The sequence below is a fragment of the Ursus americanus genome, chromosome 7 (genome assembly GCF_024610735.1).
Source record: "Ursus americanus isolate L20-20 chromosome 7, mUrsAme1.1.p, whole genome shotgun sequence".
NCBI classification, from domain to species: Eukaryota; Metazoa; Chordata; class Mammalia; order Carnivora; family Ursidae; genus Ursus; species Ursus americanus.
The window spans coordinates 51,230,876-51,249,386 of record NC_142133.1 but is presented as its reverse complement, the minus strand read 5'-3'; the positions used below and the strand labels follow the sequence as shown (position 1 = coordinate 51,249,386).

Genomic DNA, 18,511 nt, shown 5'->3' with positions numbered 1-18,511 from the left:
TGAGTATCCAGAGCCTCTGCCCTCGATTCTGTCTCTCCAGCTTTCTAACCCCACCGCCCCCTTCCGTGGCCCCTTATCCAGGTGTGGGAGGAGCCCCCGCATTCCTCCCCTGCCAGCCTTAGTTATTCTACCTGGAACCAGCATGACCGCATGCCCGTGGCACCCATGGTATTAGGGAGTAGAGGGACCATCACTGGGAAATGACTCGAAAGCCGGATGAGAACACCACTCAGGGTACACATGCTACTAACTTCATAACCAGAGAAGGAGACATTATGGGCCCTTCGTTTAGAAGCACCAACAAGAACAACGGCAGCAAGCCTCAGAGAAGAGAAAGGGACCAGCTGAAGCTCCCTTGTCAGTGGCTTTTATACCGAAATTTCTCTCATACTGATGAACAAATGAGCAAAAACTGACTCTAAGACCTCAATTCTATGAGATTTTAAGGAGTCCAGCACACAATTAGCAATCCAATCCTGTGAGAACAGCAAGGGACTTGTACTGGAACTTGCTGTTCTAACTCGTAAGCTGTGGGGTCTGTGGGCTTCTGGGCAGGGCCGCAGGTGACCACACACACCCCAGGCTCGGCAGAGCCCCAGGAGGGGGTTTCCAGATGTGGTCCTCGGCGGTGTATTTGGTCTTTGTTTACTGTGGCCCAAGGCAGGTCAGACCATCTCTTTGCCTACCTAACGCAATTAAGCAGTTCCCTCAGCGTCTTCAGGAACCAAAATGTCCCGAAGAGTGAAGGCTCACCTGAACGTGCACGTCTTCACCAGGAATCACGTAACCAACCACAAAGTCTTCTGAAAACAAAATCCCAGACAAACGCTGGGGTGTCTTGGCCAAGACCCAGATTCCCTGAGCTCAGATGAGACTGAATGTAATTCCAGCCCCTTGATCTGGATTGGGCTTGATAAAGACTGCTTACTGATGATGATGATGGTGATATAATAAAATTAACTATCATCCTGATAATATTTATTACAGACAGATATCTCATGTTAGTCTGTAAGATATATTCATCTGCAGTGAATTGTTCCAGAATGTATATTATAAAGGGGCTCATAGATTACAGTCAAGAACACAAACCTAAGAAAAAAGCAAAACTCCAAGCAGCATGCAGAGAATAAAAAAGCAAAGAGATGTGCACCGAACTACGTCCCGAACAACACAAAACTGCTTCCTTGGTGGACATGCGTCCCAACGGCTGCAGGAGTGATGGGTGCTGCCCTCGGAAGAAGGAAGACCTTTCATTCCTGACTCTTGTGTCTTTTGAATTATGAACCTTTAGACCACATTATCTTTTTTACAAGGTAGAGATACAAGTCACTAACTATAGCATTCACCCCTCTAAAGTATACAGTTCAGTAGATTTTATGTTCTCAAGGTTGTGCAACCATCACCACTACTTAATTCTGGAACGTGTGCATAATTCACTGAAAAATCAGTACCCATTAGAGGCCACTCCCCATTCCCTCTCCTCTAGCCCCTGACAACCGTGAATCTTCTTTCTGTCTCTGTGAATCTGCCTATCTAGGTATTTCATATGAGTGTGATCTTTTGAGACTGGCTGCTTTCACTTAGCATAATGTTTTCATATTTCATCCATGGTTTAGTTTACGTTAGTAGTTCTTCCCTCTCTATGACTGAGTAACAGTCCATTATATGGAGAGCCCACATTGTGTTTATTTATCAGTTAGTTGACGGACATTGGGGCTGTTTTGACCTTTGGGCTATTATAAATACTGCTGCTATGAGCATTCGTGTACAAGTTTTTGTGTGAATATGTTTTCAATCCTTTTAGATACAGATGTGGCAATGAAATCACTGGGTCACATAGTAACTCTGTTTATAATTTTGAGGAACTGCCAAATTCTTTTCCAGAGTGGCTGCACTCACTTTACATTTTCTACCGACATGCTGAGGAATGCATATCGTCAACAGCGCTCGTGTTTCTCTCTCTTTTAATCGTCCTGGTGGATATGATGTGACATTTCCCTGTGATTTAATGACTAATGATATTAGAGTCTTTTCATTTGTTTTTTGTATATCTTCTTGGGAGAAATGTCTATTCAGATTCCTCCTCCATTTTTTAATTGGGATATTTACTTTTTATTGTTGAGTTATAATAATTCTTTATATAATCTGGATACTAGACTCGTTGTATATGCAAATGATTTGTAAATGATTTTTGCACATATTTCCCCCATGCTGTGAGTTTTCACTGTTGTGATAGTGTCCTTTGAAGCACTAAAGTTTTTAGTTTTTATGAAGTTAAATGTATCTCTTTTTTCTTTAGTTGCTTGTGCTTTTGGTGTCATAGCTAAGAAATCATTGCCTAATTCAAGGTCATGAAGACTTATATTTGCTTTTAAACGTTTTGTAGTTTTAGCCCTTACATTCGGTCTTTGATCCATTTGGAGTTATTTTTGTGTATGGTCTGAGGATGAGGTTTAACTTCATTCTTCTGCATGTGGATATCCAGTTGTCCCCGCACCATTTGTTAAAAAGACTACTCTTTTCCCATTTGTTTTGGAAGTCTTCCTGAATGTGAATATCAACTGACCATGAATATGTGGGTTTATTTCTAGACTATAAATTCCATTTCATTGATAGATTGATAACATCTATCCTTATGCTAGTATCACATAGTCTTGATTATGGTAGTTTTGTAGTAGGGTTTCGAATCAGCGAGTACAAATCCTTTAACTTTGTTCTCTTAAAGATCATCTTGGATAGGGGCACCTGGGTGACTCAGTTGGTTAAGCATCTGCCTTTGGCTTAGGTCAGAACCCTCAGTCCTGGGATTGAGCCCCACATTGGGCTCCCTGCTCAGCAGGGAACCTGCTTCTACCTCCCCCTCTGCCTGCCACTCCTCCTGTTTGTGCTCTGTCTCTTTCTCTGTCAAATAAATAAATAAAATCTTTTTTTTTTTTTTTTTTTTTTAAAGATCATCTTGGCTACTCTGAGTTCCTTACATTTTCATATGAACTTTAGGGTCAGCTTGTCAGTTTCTCCAAAACGTCAGCTGAATTTTGGTAGGGATTGCATTTAATCTGTAGATGTCTTTTATCAGTTTAGAGAATGCCTATCTATTCCTAGTTTGTTGAGTGTTTTTGTCATGAAAAGGAGTTGGATATCATCAAATGTTTTTCTTTTCTTTTTTTTTTTTTGTTTAAAATTTTATTTATTCATTTGAAAGAGAGAGAGAGCACACACAAGTTGGGGGAAGGCAGAGGGAGAGGGAGAAGCAGACTCCCCACCGAGCAGGGAGCCCGACGTGGAACTCGATTCCAGGACTCCAAGATCATTACCTGAGCCAAAGGCAGACAGCCAACCGACTGAGCCACCCAGGCACCCCTGTCAAATGTTTTTAAGTGTTTGAGAAGATCGTGTGGTTTCTGTCCTTTATTATACTAATATAGTGTATTATAGTGATTGATTTATGTATACTTAACCAACCTTGCATTCCTGGGATAAATCCTACTTGGTCCTCTTTGGATAAATCTTTTTATTTATTGTTGGATTCAGTTTACTAGTATTTTTATTGAGGTCTTTTGCATCTGTATTCATAGAGATATTGGTCTATGGTTTTTTACAGATGTCTTGTCTGATTTTGGTATCAGGGTAATATTGGTGTAATAGAACGATTTGGGAAGTGTTCTTACATCTTTCATCTTTTGGAGTAGTTTGTCAACAATTTGCATCATTTCTTCTTTAAACATATGGTAGAATTCACCAGTGAAGCCATCTGGTCTTGAGGTTTTTCTTGTGGGAATTTTTTGATTTCTGATTCAATTTCTCTACTTGAGATATACGATATAGGCTGATACAAACCAAAGTTCACAGTATTTCTTACACTTGATTATGTTTCTTTAAGGTTGGTAGTAATGTTCCCTCTTTTATTCCTGATATTAGTAATTTGAGTATTCTCTTCTTTTCCTGGTCAATACAAATAAAGGTTTGTCCATTTTCATGGTCTTTTCAAATAACTAACTTTTGGTTTTGTGATTTTCTTTATTGATTTCCTATCCTTTATTTCATTTATTTCTGCTCTAATCTTTATTGTTTCCTTCCTTCTGCTTGCTTTGGGTTTGATTTTCTTTTTTTTAAGCTTCTTACAGCAGAAGATTAGATTATTGATTCAGAAGTTTGTTTGTTTTAAATATAAGTGTTCACAGCTATTAATTTACTTCTTGGCACTGCTTTTGCTGCATCCCATAAATGTTGGTGTACTTTCACTTTCACTTATCTCAAAATATTTTGCATTTCTCTTCATTATTTCCTTTTTTTTGACACATTGGGTTTTTTTTAAGTGTCTTGTTTAATTTACCCATTTTGTGAAGTTTCCAGTTTTCCTTCTGTTATTGCTTTCATGTTTCATTCCACTGTGTTCAGTGAAGATACTTCGATGATTTCAATCCTTTTAAATTTGCTGAGACATGTTTTATGGACTCACATATGATCCAACCTGGAGAATGTTTCCTGTGTACTAGAGAAGAATGCATATTCAGCCGTTGTTGAGTGGAGTTTTCTATAGATGTCTGTTAGATCTAGTTGGTTTATAGTGTTGTTCAAGTCTTCTGTTTCCTTGCTGGTCACCTGCTTAGTTGGTCTATCCATTGTTAAGAGTGAGGTTATTGAGGACTCCAACTTTAATTGATGAATTGTCTATTTTCCCATTTCTGCTAGTTTTTGCTTCAGTATTTTGGGGCTACGTTGTTAGGTGCATATATGTTTATATAGTTATATCTTCTTGATAGATTGACCTTTTTATCACTCTAAACTGTCCTTTTTTGTCTCTGTTAATAATTCTTATCCTAAAATCTCTTTTATCTGCTATCCAATTAGCCGTTCAGGTCTCTTTTGATTACTGATTGCATGATATATCTTTTTTCCATTCTTTACTTTCAACCCATTTGTGTCTTTCAACTTAAGTGTGTCTCTTGCAGATAGCATACAGTTAGTTCATGTTATTTTTTAAATCTCTTCTGCCATTCTCTATCAATTGAAATGTTTGACCAAGTTACACTTAATATAATTAGTGATATAATAGGGTTTACAATGACTATTTTACTATTTGTTCTCTATATGTCTTATGTCTGTTTTGCTCTTCTACTCCTCCATTGTTATCTTCTTTGATGTATCCTTAGAGTTCATGGGTGAATTTCTTGGGGTCGTAGTATAATGTTTTTGACAAAATTTAAGAAGTTTACAACATTGGGGCACCTGGGTGGTTCAGTCCGTTGAGTGTCTGACTCTTGGTTTTGGCTCAGGTTATGATCTCAGGGTCGTGGGATTGAGCCCCACATCAGGCTCTGTGCTCAGTGTGGGGTCTGCTAAAGTTTCTCTCTCCCTCTCTCTCTGCTCCCCACTTGCACGCTCTCTCTCTCTCTCTCAAATAAATAAATAAATCTTTAAAAAGAAGTTTGCAACATTATTTCAACTATTTTTTTTTTTGCCCCTTTCTCTTTTCCTGATCTTTTCTGGGACTCCCCGTTGTGTGCACGTTGATATGCTTACTGGTGCTCAGCAGGTCTCTGAGGCTCTGTTTATTTCTCCTCATTTTTTTTTCTTTCTGTTTTTTTGTCTGGATAATCTCAATTGACCTCTCTTCAAATTTGCTGATTATTTTTTACACCTGATCACATCTGCTGTTGAGCCCTTTTAGTAAATTTTTCATTCCATTTACTGTACTTTCAACTCCAGAATTTTTATTTGGTTCTTTTTTATATTTCCACCTCTTTATGGGTACTGTTAAGTGAGACATCATTCTCATATTTTCCTTTAACTCTTTATTTATTTTTTTTTAAAGATTTTATTTATTTATGTGACAGAGAGACAGCCAGCGAGAGAGGGAACACAGGAGGGGGAGTGGGAGAGGAAGAAGCAGGCTCCCAGCTGAGGAGCCCAATGTGGGGCTCGATCCCGGAACGCAGGGATCACGCCCTGAGCCGAAGGCAGACGCTTAATGACTGCGCTACCCAGGCACCCCGTCCTTTAACTCTTTAGACATGGCTCCCTTTAGCTCTTTGAAGTAAATTTAGGATTTTGTCTAGTAAGTCCTATGTCTGGGCTTCCTCAGGGACAGTTTCTATTGACTTCCATTGATGACTTTTGTTTTCCTTTGTATGGATCATATTTTTAACTTCTTTGCATATCATGTAATTGTTGTTGTTGAACAGCAGACATTTTATTTTTTTTTATTTTTTTTTTTAATAATGATTTTTTATTATATTATGTTAGTCACCATACAGTACATCCCCGGTTTTCGATGTAAGGCTCGATGATTCTTTAGTTGTATATAACACCCAGTGCACCATGCAATATGTGCCCTCCTTACTACCCATCACCGGTCTATCCCATTCCCCCACCCCCCTCCCCTCTGAAGTCCTCAGTTTGTTTCTCATAGTCCATAGTCTCTCATGTTTCATTCAGACATTTTAAATAACACAAGGTGGCAATTCTGGAAATCATATTCTCCCTTCCACTCCCCAGGGTCTGTGGCTGTTGCTGTTTGTTTGTTCAGTGACTTTTCTGATGTGATTCTGTAAAGTCTGGAGTCTTCGTCCTGTATAGGTACTAAGAGCTCTGCATGGTTAGTTAATGGTCAGCTAATGATTGGAGAGAGATTTTCTTAAAGGTCTAGAACCAATAAGTCTCCCAGTCTTCGCTGAGGTGCTCTGTAAGCATGTTAGGGTGTACCTTCCACACTCAGCCAAGCAGCTGACAATTCTACTTTGGCCTCTGCTTGTGCAGAATACTGAGGTAGCCAGAGGTGAGAGGTTAGCGCTTTTTTATTTTTTCTGCATATATACACAGCCTTGACTATGTGCAAAGTCTTACTCATCCTCCTGGTCTTTGAGATTCCCCCAGAATATGTCAGAACTTTTCAAAGTCCCAGGCACATCCCATTTCCCAGATTTTACTTTAAATTTTTAGGTTAGCTTATTGTTTGCCCCAACTGGTATCCACGGCCTCAAGCATCTGTGAAGTTAAACAATTGCCTCTAAATGTTTTTAACAAATGCACTAGAGGAAATGGCTTTTCACACTCAGCAAACTTCAAGCCAGATTAAATGACAGATTTTCAAGTGGGGTCTTCCAGAGAACCACCAGATTGGTTTTTTCCATGATTGGAAGCTGTTGGTTTTCAGTGCTACCATGTAGTTAGAGAGAGGGTGATGGGCTTGGGAGAGTTAAAATGCCACAAAGCTCACCGTTCTTAAGGAAATTCAACTGTTTTGCTTGAATAAACATTCTCTGGATGGCTGCGAGCCTTTGGTTAATTTCCAGAGTTCTGAAAAAGCTGATTCTAACTTTTTTTAAAATCAGTTTTATTATTGCTTTATAAGAGAATAGAATTTTCAAAGGTCCTTACTGCATGCTTTTTGCTGAAAGTCACCAGATTGCATTATCCCTTCAAACACTGTATACATGAAATTTAAATTTAAAATTAAAAGGGCCTTAACAGGATGCCTGGTCCATATGAACAAACTCTGTGGGTTTTAGAGTCGAGTGACCCATATACCTTTTCTGACCAACACCTTTGGCTGCTCTCATGACCTCCAGTGCCTCTGCGGTGGTATGCCTGTGTCTCCACTCCCGCGTGTGGATGCTGGCCAAGGAGCACCGAGCCTGGGATGATGCCTCCACTCAGCTGTAAATTATCAAACCGTCACAGAGAGTAAAATCCTCCGAGAATTTAATGTAGAAGAGTTCAGTCCACATTCACACATGAGACATTCAAGGAAATTTCACAAACAGACCCTTTCATTAGAGAGGGGCACTGTCCTAATTGTTAGCAGGCTTGGAATTTTCCATGCACTGTGGGCTGTAATGTTGAGGCTGCAGGGTTGTGGGGGTGTGGGATAACGATGCTTGTTCTTCGGGAGCTGGGTACTGAGGAGGCCTTCAGGGTCCACTTTCTAATTCCTGGTCCATCTCTCCATTATTTCACTACTTTGATGCACGTACACTCTATCCGTCCAGAAAGGATTGAACAAGGGCAGCCCTGAGGCAATTCAAGCCCTCCTTGTTAAGGATGCCCTCTCAACCCCTGCCAAGTATTCCTTCTTTGAGAAAATTCAGCCTGACAGAAGACCTGCATTGATTACCATTAATGGTTTCAAATCAATGGTAATCAATTCACGTGGACTGTATCGCTTACACATATTTTATGGAACAAACTAAAACTTACTGAGGTTTCTGTCCGGATAATCAGGTCTCAGGGCACCCGGCTGGCTGGCTCCGTCAGTAGAGCACCTGACTCAGGGTCCTGAGTTCAAGCCCCATGTTGGGTGTAGAGCTTACTAAAAAAATAAAAATAAAAAATAACCAGGTCCCTTGCAAGCTTTGGAGAAAGAAATATGGCAGTAAGCTGTACCACATGCTTAGAGTTAAAGGCACATTTTCTAGGAGGTGTTTTTTTCAGTGTAGTATTTCAAACGTACGTGAACGTACGTAGCCTCAACATCTGTCAGCTCGTGGCCCATCTTTATATCACCCTTGTATCGATGTCACTACCCACTTCACAACCTACTCCTGTATTATCTAGAAGCAAATTTCAGTCGTTAGATAATTTTGTTTGTAAAACATTCAGTGTATCTCTCCAGAAGATAAGCGTTCTTTCTTCTGTGACAGCTTTATCCAAGTGTAATTGCCACGTAATAAACTGAACATAATTAAAGTGTCTATTTGAGAAGTTTTGACACATTTATACATCTCTGAGACTATCATCACAGCTAAGATAATGAACATAGACATCACCCCCAAAGTTTCCTTCTGCCACTTTGTAGTTCCTCTCTCCAGCTTTTCAACCCTCTGCCCCCAATAGGCAGCCACCAGTCTGCTTTCTGTTGCTATAAATTATTGGCATTTTTGAGAATTTTATGTACCTAGGATCATAATATGTATGTACTTTGCCTGCCTTCTCTTATTCAGCATAATTATGTTGAGATTCCAACACATTTCTGTGTGTAACAATAGTTTCTTCCTTTTTTATTGTTGAGTATCATTCCATTGTATTTCTGTGTTACAGTGTGTTAATCCATTCGTCTACTGGGGTTCCTTTGGGCTGTTTCTTGTTTCTGTCCATTTCAAATAAAACTATGATGAACATTTGAGTACCAAGTCTCTGTGGGGATATATGCTTTCATTTTTTTGTGGACTGTAAGTAACTGGGGTGGAATGGCTGAGTCATACGGTAGATATATTTTTAACTGTTTAAAAAAACTGCCAAATGCTCTTCAAAGTGGTCATACTATTTTCCATTCCCACCAGCAGTGACTGAGTGTTCCAGTCGCTTCACACCCTTGCAAACACTTGGTATGGTCAGTCTTTTTCATTTTATCCACTCCGGTGGGTGTTCAGTGGTATCTCGTTGCGGTTGTAATTGGCATTTCCCTAATGACTAATGACGTTGACTTCAAGTGCCTGTTTGCCAGGCGTATCCATTCTTTGGTGAAGTATCTGTTCGGCTCCTTGGCCCGTTTAAAAAAGTGTGTTGTTTGTCTTCTTACAAATGGCTTCTTTTTCATATTCTAGATACAAATCCTTTGTCATATGTATGTTTTGCAAATATTTTCTCTCAGCCCGTGCCTTTCCTTTTCATTCTCATTCATGTGTTTTGAAAAGCAAAAGTTTATTTTTTATTTTGATGAGATCCAGTTAATAAACGATTTCCTTTGTGATCTGTGCTTAATTTGTTGCATGTAACAATTGGTGCCAAAAGCAAAGTCACTAAGTTTTTCTCCCGTATTTTCTTCTAGGAGTTTTATGGCCTTAGCTCTTACATTTATGTCTATGATCTATTTCTGAGTGAACTTTTTTATGTGATGTGAAGTAAGGATTGGTTTCTTTCTTTGAAGAAATCCTATGTTAAAGAAATCTGCCTACCCTGACCCTGAATTCCTCTGACCACCAAAGCTTTTTCACGTTAACACCTTAGAGGAACCAGCACTGCTTTAGAAAACACAGGAGTTTGGCAAGAGGATCTTTGCTTTTGTGAAAATATCTTTGGCACAGTCGGGGTATATCATTTTGTATTTTATTTACATTCCACATTTCTATGTCTTGTGCTTCCCGTGGCTTTATAGACATTTTAGGGAAGGAAAGTGTGATTTTTGTCTTTTTGAATCCCTGCCATCCATAGTATAGGCTTCACAGTAGACACGCCGTAAATATCCAAGTGGGCCTAAGGAGTTAATTCAAATATTGCAACAAAGTCAAAAAACACTTAGGAAGGTGACTTAAGTGTCAGGCGCGGTCCTGGGTGCTGGGGATACAAGAGGAAGGAAGCCAGACATGGAGCTGCCTGCAGCTTCCCGTGTTGTGGTGGAGCTCTAAGCCAAGAGCCACGCCGTGGGGACACGTCTGCCTGAGCTGTTAAGTTCTAAAGTCGTCCCCGGGGCCCATTTTTCTTGTAGCCGCAGCTTCTCCTGAAAACCTGAATGGAGGCACCACATTTGAGACAGGCTTTCTTGCTGCTGGAAATTCCACACCTCCGGCCTCTTCTCCAGGCTTAGGAAAGGGGCTTTCTGTTTGCTTGCAGTTGAAGACTCCTCCTTAGGAAGCCCACTGGCCCATTCGGTGTCTCCTTGGAGGCCAGTCGGTGTTGCGAGCAGAGCAGCAAGCGCGAAGGACCAGGCACGGAGAGATCAAGGTTCGCACTCCGGATCCACTTTGGGGTGTAACTGGAATGGCGCACAGAATTCCTGGGACCGTCCAAACGACTTTTTCTCTATTTTATTTTATTTTTTAAAGATTTTTATGGATTTATTTATTTGACAGAGAGACAGCCAGTGAGAGAAGGAACACAAGCAGGGGGAGAGGAAGAGGAAGAAGCAGGCTCATAGCGGAGGAGCCTGATGTGGGGCTCGATCCCAGAACACCGGGATCACGCCCTGAGCCGAAGGCAGACGCTCAACGACTGCGCCACCCAGGCGCCCCATATTTTAAAAAGTGTGTTGAATTTGCTTAAGTGACGGTAGGAGCCTGTAAGGTGACTCCAAACCCCGCGAGCTTGGCCTGAACGGCAAACACTGGCCTTTGAAGGAAGAAAAAGGCCCTGGAGACCAAAAGAAGGACAACGGCTGAGGGGGAGGCGGCCCAGGGTCCACAAACCAGAGGACAGAGCTTACACTGTCCTTGGGTCCCCCGAGACAGCCCACTGAAAATGGGGGGAAGGTACCCGGGGAAAAGCACCACCAGAGGAATCTGAATGGGACCCGGGGACCCTGCTGAGGGCACTCAGCACAGGCGGCCTCCCCATTCAGAAGCAGCAGGAAGTGCCCCCCTCAGCCAGCTGAAGGGTAAGGTTACCAGGCTGCGCCCGGAGTACCTGGGAAACCGGTCTTACCGGCTTCTGTGGGGTCAAAGGGCAGCCTTCCCAGCAGGCTGCCTGGCTCTCTGGAGGCTCCTGGGGCCCCGTTCCACCCCCAGGGGCCCCGGGCGGAAGTTGCAGCACACCGGGCTCCTGGGTCACTCCCCAGGGTACCTTTTCGTCCCCCAGCAGGAACGTGAGCACAGGAGAGGTGCAAACGGGGCCCAGCGCGGACGCAGGGTCGCCTTGCACGTCCCCGGGCCTGGAGCGGCGGCACTGGGCTCTCGCGGGCTCGCCCGCTGGAAGCTACTGAATTCGCGTGTAATGAAGACCCGAGTGCAGACCGAGTTTCAAAGCCCGGAGTCTGGGCTGGAGATAGGAGGCCTTCCCCCATCAGATGGCTTTGTTTTGCTTTTCCGCTGCATATGGGCCATCGAATTTGCCAAGAAAGGTTACAGAGGCTGAGATTGTTTAGTTTGGAGATGAGAAAGCTCAAGAATGACTTAACTACTGTCTTCAAATGAGCAGAGGCTTTTATTACAAGGGGGGAACGGCCGGCTCTTTCCTTCTGACATTGCGAGGGGAGAAAGCTCGGTTGGAACCCGAAGGAAGGGCCGCCCGCTGGGTCTCCCTGAGCCTGCCAGAGAGGAGGCCCTGCTTGCCCTGAAACCCCGGGAGCCTGCCGCCTCCCCCCCCCCTCCGCTGGAAGGTTAGGCCTTAATGATGTTTGAGGAAGGGGGTCCCAGTATCTGGTCCTGGCAGCCAGGACCCGGAGTCTATGGCAAAGAATTTACCACCCGCAGATATGCTTCTTTGGCATAAGGATTCTTTTGAGCTGGTTATTAAAAAAGAAAAAACAAACCAAAAACTCCAGTAGACTCAGGAGAAACTCTGAAAACCAAATAGAAGTTACCCTTTTTGTAAAAGCATTTACATCTATAAGGGAAATCTCCATTTGTAAGAGTGCCTCTCTGTACCAGGAAGAGGGGGCTGACTCAATCTCCAAAGACTCTGCTCGTGGAGAAGGAGGTATTTATCTGCATGACAATCATGCCCTTGGAGACTGTGCTTTGCCCAAAACGCCTCACAGCTGGCTCCCCCACCCCTCGACCTCTCCTTTTGTCTTTAGCTGGAAATGGGGTCTAAGGTGATTTGCTTGGGCTCCGTCGGGGAGTTAACGCAGTTTTCCGGAATATGTCCCAGGTGTCCAGGAGGTATACAGGTTATTAAACGTCTGTTTTTCTCCTGTTAATCTTTGATGACAGAGGGTCTTGTCCACAACCTAGGAGAGGGGGACAATGATTTTTCCTCTGCCTACAGAAGCATGGTGGGACCCGCAGCCTCACTGCTCGTCCGCGTCTGCTTCTGACCAAGTGCACGTTTCTGGTCCCCAGCTTTGCGTGGCAGGCCAGAGGAGGGAGGCCTCGTTCACGGCCGAGGGGCTGACCAGACAGCTCCAGGGCGGAGGCTGGGGCCGAGCCGAGCTACTCTGAATGGTAGAGGGGGAGGCATGGAAGTTTGCAGTTGTAGGGGAGGATGGGGAATTCAGGAGGAACCCCAAGCGGACGGGGAAGCTGGTGCTGACAGAAGGGTCACAGACTTCTGGTCAGTAAGAACTTCCGGTTAGCCGCTGAGAAAGGACTTCGGAGAATGGAAACGCTTTCTAGGGATTGCTAGCAATGCAATCGATGCAGCCTACTGCCCCCCCCCCGCCCTTGATTTCCTCTCCCACACAAGGTCCTAGTGAACCGTACCAGTTATTCCTTAGTCCCAAGTAGTTCCAGATCCTTCACTGAGAGTGAGGTTTGGTGCGGATGGAAGGCGGAAGGGTTTTGTGGAGGGGGAGTCTCTCCCCTCGGCTGCCGAGATCGTTGTGGCCGCCTGTAGAGGGCTAGCATCAGTGGACTCGCCTGCGTGGCCACTGTGCCCCCCATAGAACAGCCCAGAATCTGTTTGGTCCGAGGGCAGCCCCGGCTCTCCAGCAGACAAATGAGGAGCCAAGATTCTGTCCATACTGAGGTTAGGAGCTCCCCTTAACCGGCAGAGTGCGTGGCATGTGGTAGGAAGAGAAGTATGGGGGTGAAAAGTGAGTTCCAGACCTCGATGGGGGGGAGGGGCTGTCGGTGGGGGAGGGGAGACCAGTGAAGGAGCAGGTGGAGTACTTGGGAGGCCAGGGCGAGGGGCTGTGGTTCAGTCCGTGGCACCCCCTCTACCTCATCTGCTCCCCGTTTTCCCTCTATTCCGTCTGTACCGGGAACTAGGGATCCAACCTCCCAACCGCTTATCACTTCCAGCCACTTCTCTCTGTTCCTCGGGGCTCAGTTAGGTCTTTGGGGCTTCACCCCAGTTACTCATCAGCATCTGCTGTTCCTAAGCAGATTCTACCCCTCCTTCAAGATACAACTCAAGCGCCCCCCCCGCCCCACCCCTGCTGCCCAGCGGCAGCCACACGCTCTGGTCAGCTCTTCTGCAGGTGGGATTGGACATTGAGGCAGACGGCTGTTTACCTTGGTCTTGCCTTCCCAGAAGGAGGTCCCTTGAGACCGGTCATGTGTGGGCTCTCTCTGGGACTCCTGCTGTGGCCGGGCTCTGAGCCCGTTATCTCAGCCCTGACTGGTTCGCAGATTCTCATCCCACATTTGCAACTGCCTGTTGAGTAACCCCCGAGAAACTGTTCTCTTTCAAATTTGCTCCCGTCCCGACGTTTCTGCTTGGAAATCTCCCGTGCCCAGGTCAAGTCCTCCCCTCCCTCTCCCTTGCTGCCCCTGGCACACCCTGGTGTCTCCCTCCGAAGTCCTCCTCTCCTGTCCCCACCGGTCCACCCCTGCCACTCCAGAGCAGCGTTCCCTCCTCCCCCGGCACTGTGAGAACGCATCACTTCTCCTACCAGAAACTCATTTCCCACAGCGCCGCTCTGGAACTCTCTTTGTGCGTGGCTCTAATGGTGTCATTGTCCTGTTGAGAAGCAACGGTGGCTCCCATCACCTGCCAACCGGAGATGCGGCCTCTGTGTTGGGCAGCTCAGGCCCCCACCGGAGCTCCTGGAGAGGAACTCCCACTGGAGCCTCCAGCAAAAGTTTGGAGCTGCCTCTAGGGGCCTCCCACAGTTATGCTTCATTTCTTCCCTCTCTTTCCCAATGGGAAGTCCCCACTGTCCCCAGAGCCTCCTGTCGGCTTCTCACGAGCCAATCCTTCCCACCCTGTTTTCAGGGGCAAATGGCACCTGCTGCATGACATCTTCCCCGATCTTGCCATGGGGAGGGACCCTGACGCTCGGACGTCCACAGCACCTCTGCTGAGCCTGTCTCTGTGCTCGAGGCTGTGGTGTCCCGCCCCATGAGGAAGGGCTCGTATTGTGGGCAGCTTCCTGCTGTAGCTCCTTCAGGGACTGCCTCCGATGGAGAGAGCCAAGGTTAGACCCCTTCCTCTAGGGGTATAAATGCAAGCCCATTTTGGCCCAATTTGGGTCAACTCCGAAGGGTTGTTCTAGCTCGAGCGAGTTCCCTTTGGGGTCAGCTGAGGCTCTTAGCCCCATATCACTGTGCTAGTCTCTCACCACCTATTCCTGCTTCCTCCCCTCCTTCCACAGGTATTGATCCTGAGGACGCCCCACAGTAAGCAAGCTGCCTGCTAACCTCTGTTATGGGTTGAATTTTGTCCCCCTCAAATGGGCTTATGTTGAAGTTCTAACCCCCAGAACCTCAGAATGTAACCCCATTTGGAGATAAGGTCTTTGTGAGCTAATCAAGTTAAAATGAGGTCATTTAGGTTGGCCCTAATCCAACATGACCGGTGTCCCTAATAAAAACAGGACATTTGGACATAGACACACATACAAGGAGAACACCGTTGAGCATGAAGACGGCCATCTACAAGCCAACGAGAGCCGTCTGGAACAGAGCCTCCCCTCACAGCCCTCGGAAGGAACCAACCCTACCAACACCTTGGCTTCAGACTTCTGCCTGCAGATCTGTAAGACAATACACTTCTGTGGTTTAAGCCATCCGGTCCGTGGCACCGTGTCCTGGCAGCCCTAGCAAATTAATACCGTCCCCTTCTCAGAGTCCACCACCCATGGAGCCCAGCCTCCAACCTGGTGTGTATCTGGGGTCAATTTGACCCTATGACCTCAAGGGCCAGCTCCTTGAAGGGCAAGGTCTGTGTCTTCTTATTAATCATTATATCTCCAGTGCACATATAGATACTCAATTCCTAACGTGCTGATTGCTTGAGAGTCCGGGGAAAGAAAGACGTAGCTGTCCAGCATGAAAACGGACTAAAGCTTCATAAATCACCATATGTTTACATCTTTGCCTTTAATTGAGTAATTAGTGCCTCTTCTGGTGGTTTTATTGGAGACAGGCCATTAATTAGACATAGGTCCTGTCCTCAGATCACTTCCACTGAGTTAGAGGAAGTAAGACCTGCACATGGGGTCCCAGCGCCCCAAAAGGGGAAGACACCAAATGGAGTGTTAGGGGGAGGAGAGGTGGCCTTTAGCTGGGGGTGGAGGGGCTGACCCTTGAGGTAGAGAATGCAGGATGGATCAAGGATGGCACTGTGCCGGGGGCTAGGATCCATCTGGGAGTAAAACAAGCCAGGGGTCCCCGGGGCAGTCAGACGAGGAGGAGCCGAGGTGAGTAATGTGATGGGAGGGCGCCAGGTCTGGTGGGAGCCTCAGCCTGGCTTTCTAGTGTAAATTATTCTAATGCATTAAATTTTCTCACTGTCTTCCCCTGAACTTGGTGATTTCTGGGGGGATTTTTCTTTGCCAGTCCATCTAATTTTGCAAGTTAATCAATCTGACCCATTGTTTTTTAGATTTTTCTGGAAGGGATTTCTCTCATTGCTGCTTCCTATCCTTTCAGTTAAGGGCAAAGGCAAATTCCCCGGCCCATTCCCCACCGCTTGCATTCGACATTTCCTGCACGGTGAGGTCAGGCTGCAGCCTCCCTTGCATGGTGCCCAGACACACGTGCTAGCTCGTTCAAGCGTGTGCAAACAAGAATAATGAGCAAAACGTTCCAGACAGCCTGAGCCTAGGTTCTGGACCACCTCTTCCCTTTTGCCTCCTTCCTTGAGCCCCTCCATTGCTGCAGTGCCAACGCCTGCCCGGGCTCTCCTTCTGGCTAGGTGAGAGCACTTATGTTTTCAGAGGTGTGGAAGGAGCCAGGGAAGAACAAACATTTGAGTCATAATCACTGCCCCCGGCGGCAGGAGACCACGGATGCGGTTTCTTTCTGAAGGTTCCTGTCCTAGACGCATACATACCTCCTCAGCTTTTCCTGCCCTAAAGTCTTTCTGGAAAGCTTTACATGTGTGATCCTTCAGACTGTTTTATTTTTATTATTTTTTTAAAAGATTTTATTTATTGATTTGAGAGAGAGAGTATAAGCAGGGGAGCAGCAAGGAGAGGGAGAGGGAGAAGCAGACTCCCTGCTGAGCAAGGACCCCCCCCCAATGAGGGATCCGATCCCAGGACCCCGGAATCATGACCTGAGCCGAAGGCAGACGCTCAACCGAGCCACCCAGGCTTCCTGAGACTGTTGTAGAGGTAAGACTTTTTCCATCCTGAGTTCTCAGACACTGACCTTCCGTATTTGCAGCGTCTTGGGTGGTGTCTGCTCCTTGCCTTTGAAAAGGGTGCTCTCAGGCCCAGCTTTCCACTGGGGCCCCCACGCACACCGTCAATGCCAGGGATTGTGGCTCAATCCTGGCACTCTTCATGCAGCGCTCATCTGAAACCCCAGACGTCAGAGTAAGTCACACAGCAAGGGGCTTTTCCTCTATCCCCCTGCTTCCTTCTGTTCTCCGAGAAGGGCTGCCCACTCAACATGTGTATGGTGGGCCTGCTCTGTGCAGGGTCCTAGTGGGGGTAGCAGGGAAATGAGGTCTCTGGTCCAAGGAGTGTGGGGGTTAACGCCCTTTAGAGGGGCAGGGGAAGGAAAAGAGCGAGAGAGTAAAAATTGATTGACAGCCACCACAAATCAAGTGCTCCCCTCGGTCTCTCAAACCCGGATCACCCGTCCCAGCCAAGGCGCACACCCCCTTCACCTGGTTCATGGGCGGACCCATGTGGATGTCTAGATAGTGAGACTTCAAAGATCTAGTTACGTGTCTTCTTTTTTCTAGTTTCACATACATAAAAATCCAACCAGAACGCTTTCTTGCTCTAGATTGCTTTGTTTTGACTTAGGCTCCTCCGACAAGTCCTGCCCTGGGGGCTGGTTTCACCAGGGTCTTCCAGCCTGCATTCTGCTACGGAGGGGAGAGACGGTCTGAGAATCAGCTCTTCCATAAAATGCTGCCCTCTCCTGCCCCACCTTTGGCTCACTGTCTAGTAGGCTTGCTCTGCTGGCCTGTGTCCTGGTTGGAGGCACGGACAGCAGAGGCCAGACAGCAGGCTCCCCGGGCGCCCTGGCTCCTGGCTAGCAGACGCAGCCTTGGCCTACTTCCTGCTTCCCAGTTCTGTGTCTCCTGGTTGCTGGACACTGGCCATGGCATCGCTCTGCATTCTGTTATCTGGAACTCTCCATTCTTTGGCTCATCCCGTCTCCAGCCCTGTGGCACTCAGTGTGGGCTGCATTTGCCTGGCCCAGCCCCCATGGCCTGGGAAGCCTGCCCGAGTGGAGGGGTTTAATACCCATAATACTCTTGGTATGGAGAATGGCGGGGGAGCAGGTTATGTTGGGAGAGGTTATATTGGCAGTGACACAGAGCAGGCATTTAGAGAGAAATTTTGAGAATTCATAGTGTATAGGTAAGTGGAAAAGAAAGCTTACAAATAAATGTACGATAGGATCACGTGTGTTTATATGTGTGTATGTATGTGTCTATATGAGTATATATGTGTGTGTGCCTGTGTATATATATGTATACATACATTTCTGTACATATGGGATGAATGCATCACTCCGTAATTACACACCATTCAGGTACATAAGCAGAGAAAAAAAATGCCTGGGAAGACTCTAGAAAGATATTGAACAAAGTGTAAATGTAAATAGCAATGGTTAGATTATAGGTGACTTTAATTTTTCTTTTTATTTAGTTGTATTTTCTAATTTTTCTGAAAAATATGTATTACATAACAAAAAAATAGTAGGAGAAGAAAAACCTAATTATTTTCTATGGTAGCGCATCGAATCCAACCACTGCTCCCGTGAATGAGATTTTTATGTGTGGGTCC

At 45.7% G+C, this 18,511-nt stretch overlaps 1 protein-coding gene and 1 pseudogene across 12 annotated transcripts in view; one reads left to right on the top strand and one right to left on the bottom strand.

Moving 5' to 3' along the window:
* Positions 1–15,786, top strand: part of BCL2L11 (BCL2 like 11) — a 124,018-nt gene extending 108,232 nt beyond the window's left edge. For 2 of the 5 annotated variants that reach the window (XM_087863679.1, XM_087863678.1), the window contains exon 4: positions 15,134–15,786. In XM_087863679.1, the coding sequence (XP_087719805.1) occupies positions 15,134–15,359 (226 nt within the window). In that variant the 3' untranslated portion in view covers positions 15,360–15,786. The remainder of the gene's footprint in view (positions 1–15,133) is intronic. The other 3 variants (XR_015725243.1, XM_087863673.1, XM_087863675.1) reach the window with 3 other exon arrangements.
* LOC123799763 (NADH dehydrogenase [ubiquinone] 1 alpha subcomplex subunit 1 pseudogene) overlaps positions 1–18,511 on the bottom strand; it is a 270,558-nt pseudogene that overhangs the window by 35,710 nt on the left and 216,337 nt on the right. Inside the window, exon 5 of one of the 7 annotated variants that reach the window (XR_015725249.1) lies at positions 16,910–17,060. The exons of the other annotated variants lie outside the window; for them this stretch is intronic. The product of XR_015725249.1 is annotated as an NADH dehydrogenase [ubiquinone] 1 alpha subcomplex subunit 1 pseudogene, transcript variant X4 (transcript). Of the gene's footprint in view, positions 1–16,909; positions 17,061–18,511 lie in introns of those variants that run through there. 7 annotated transcript variants of the gene reach the window in all.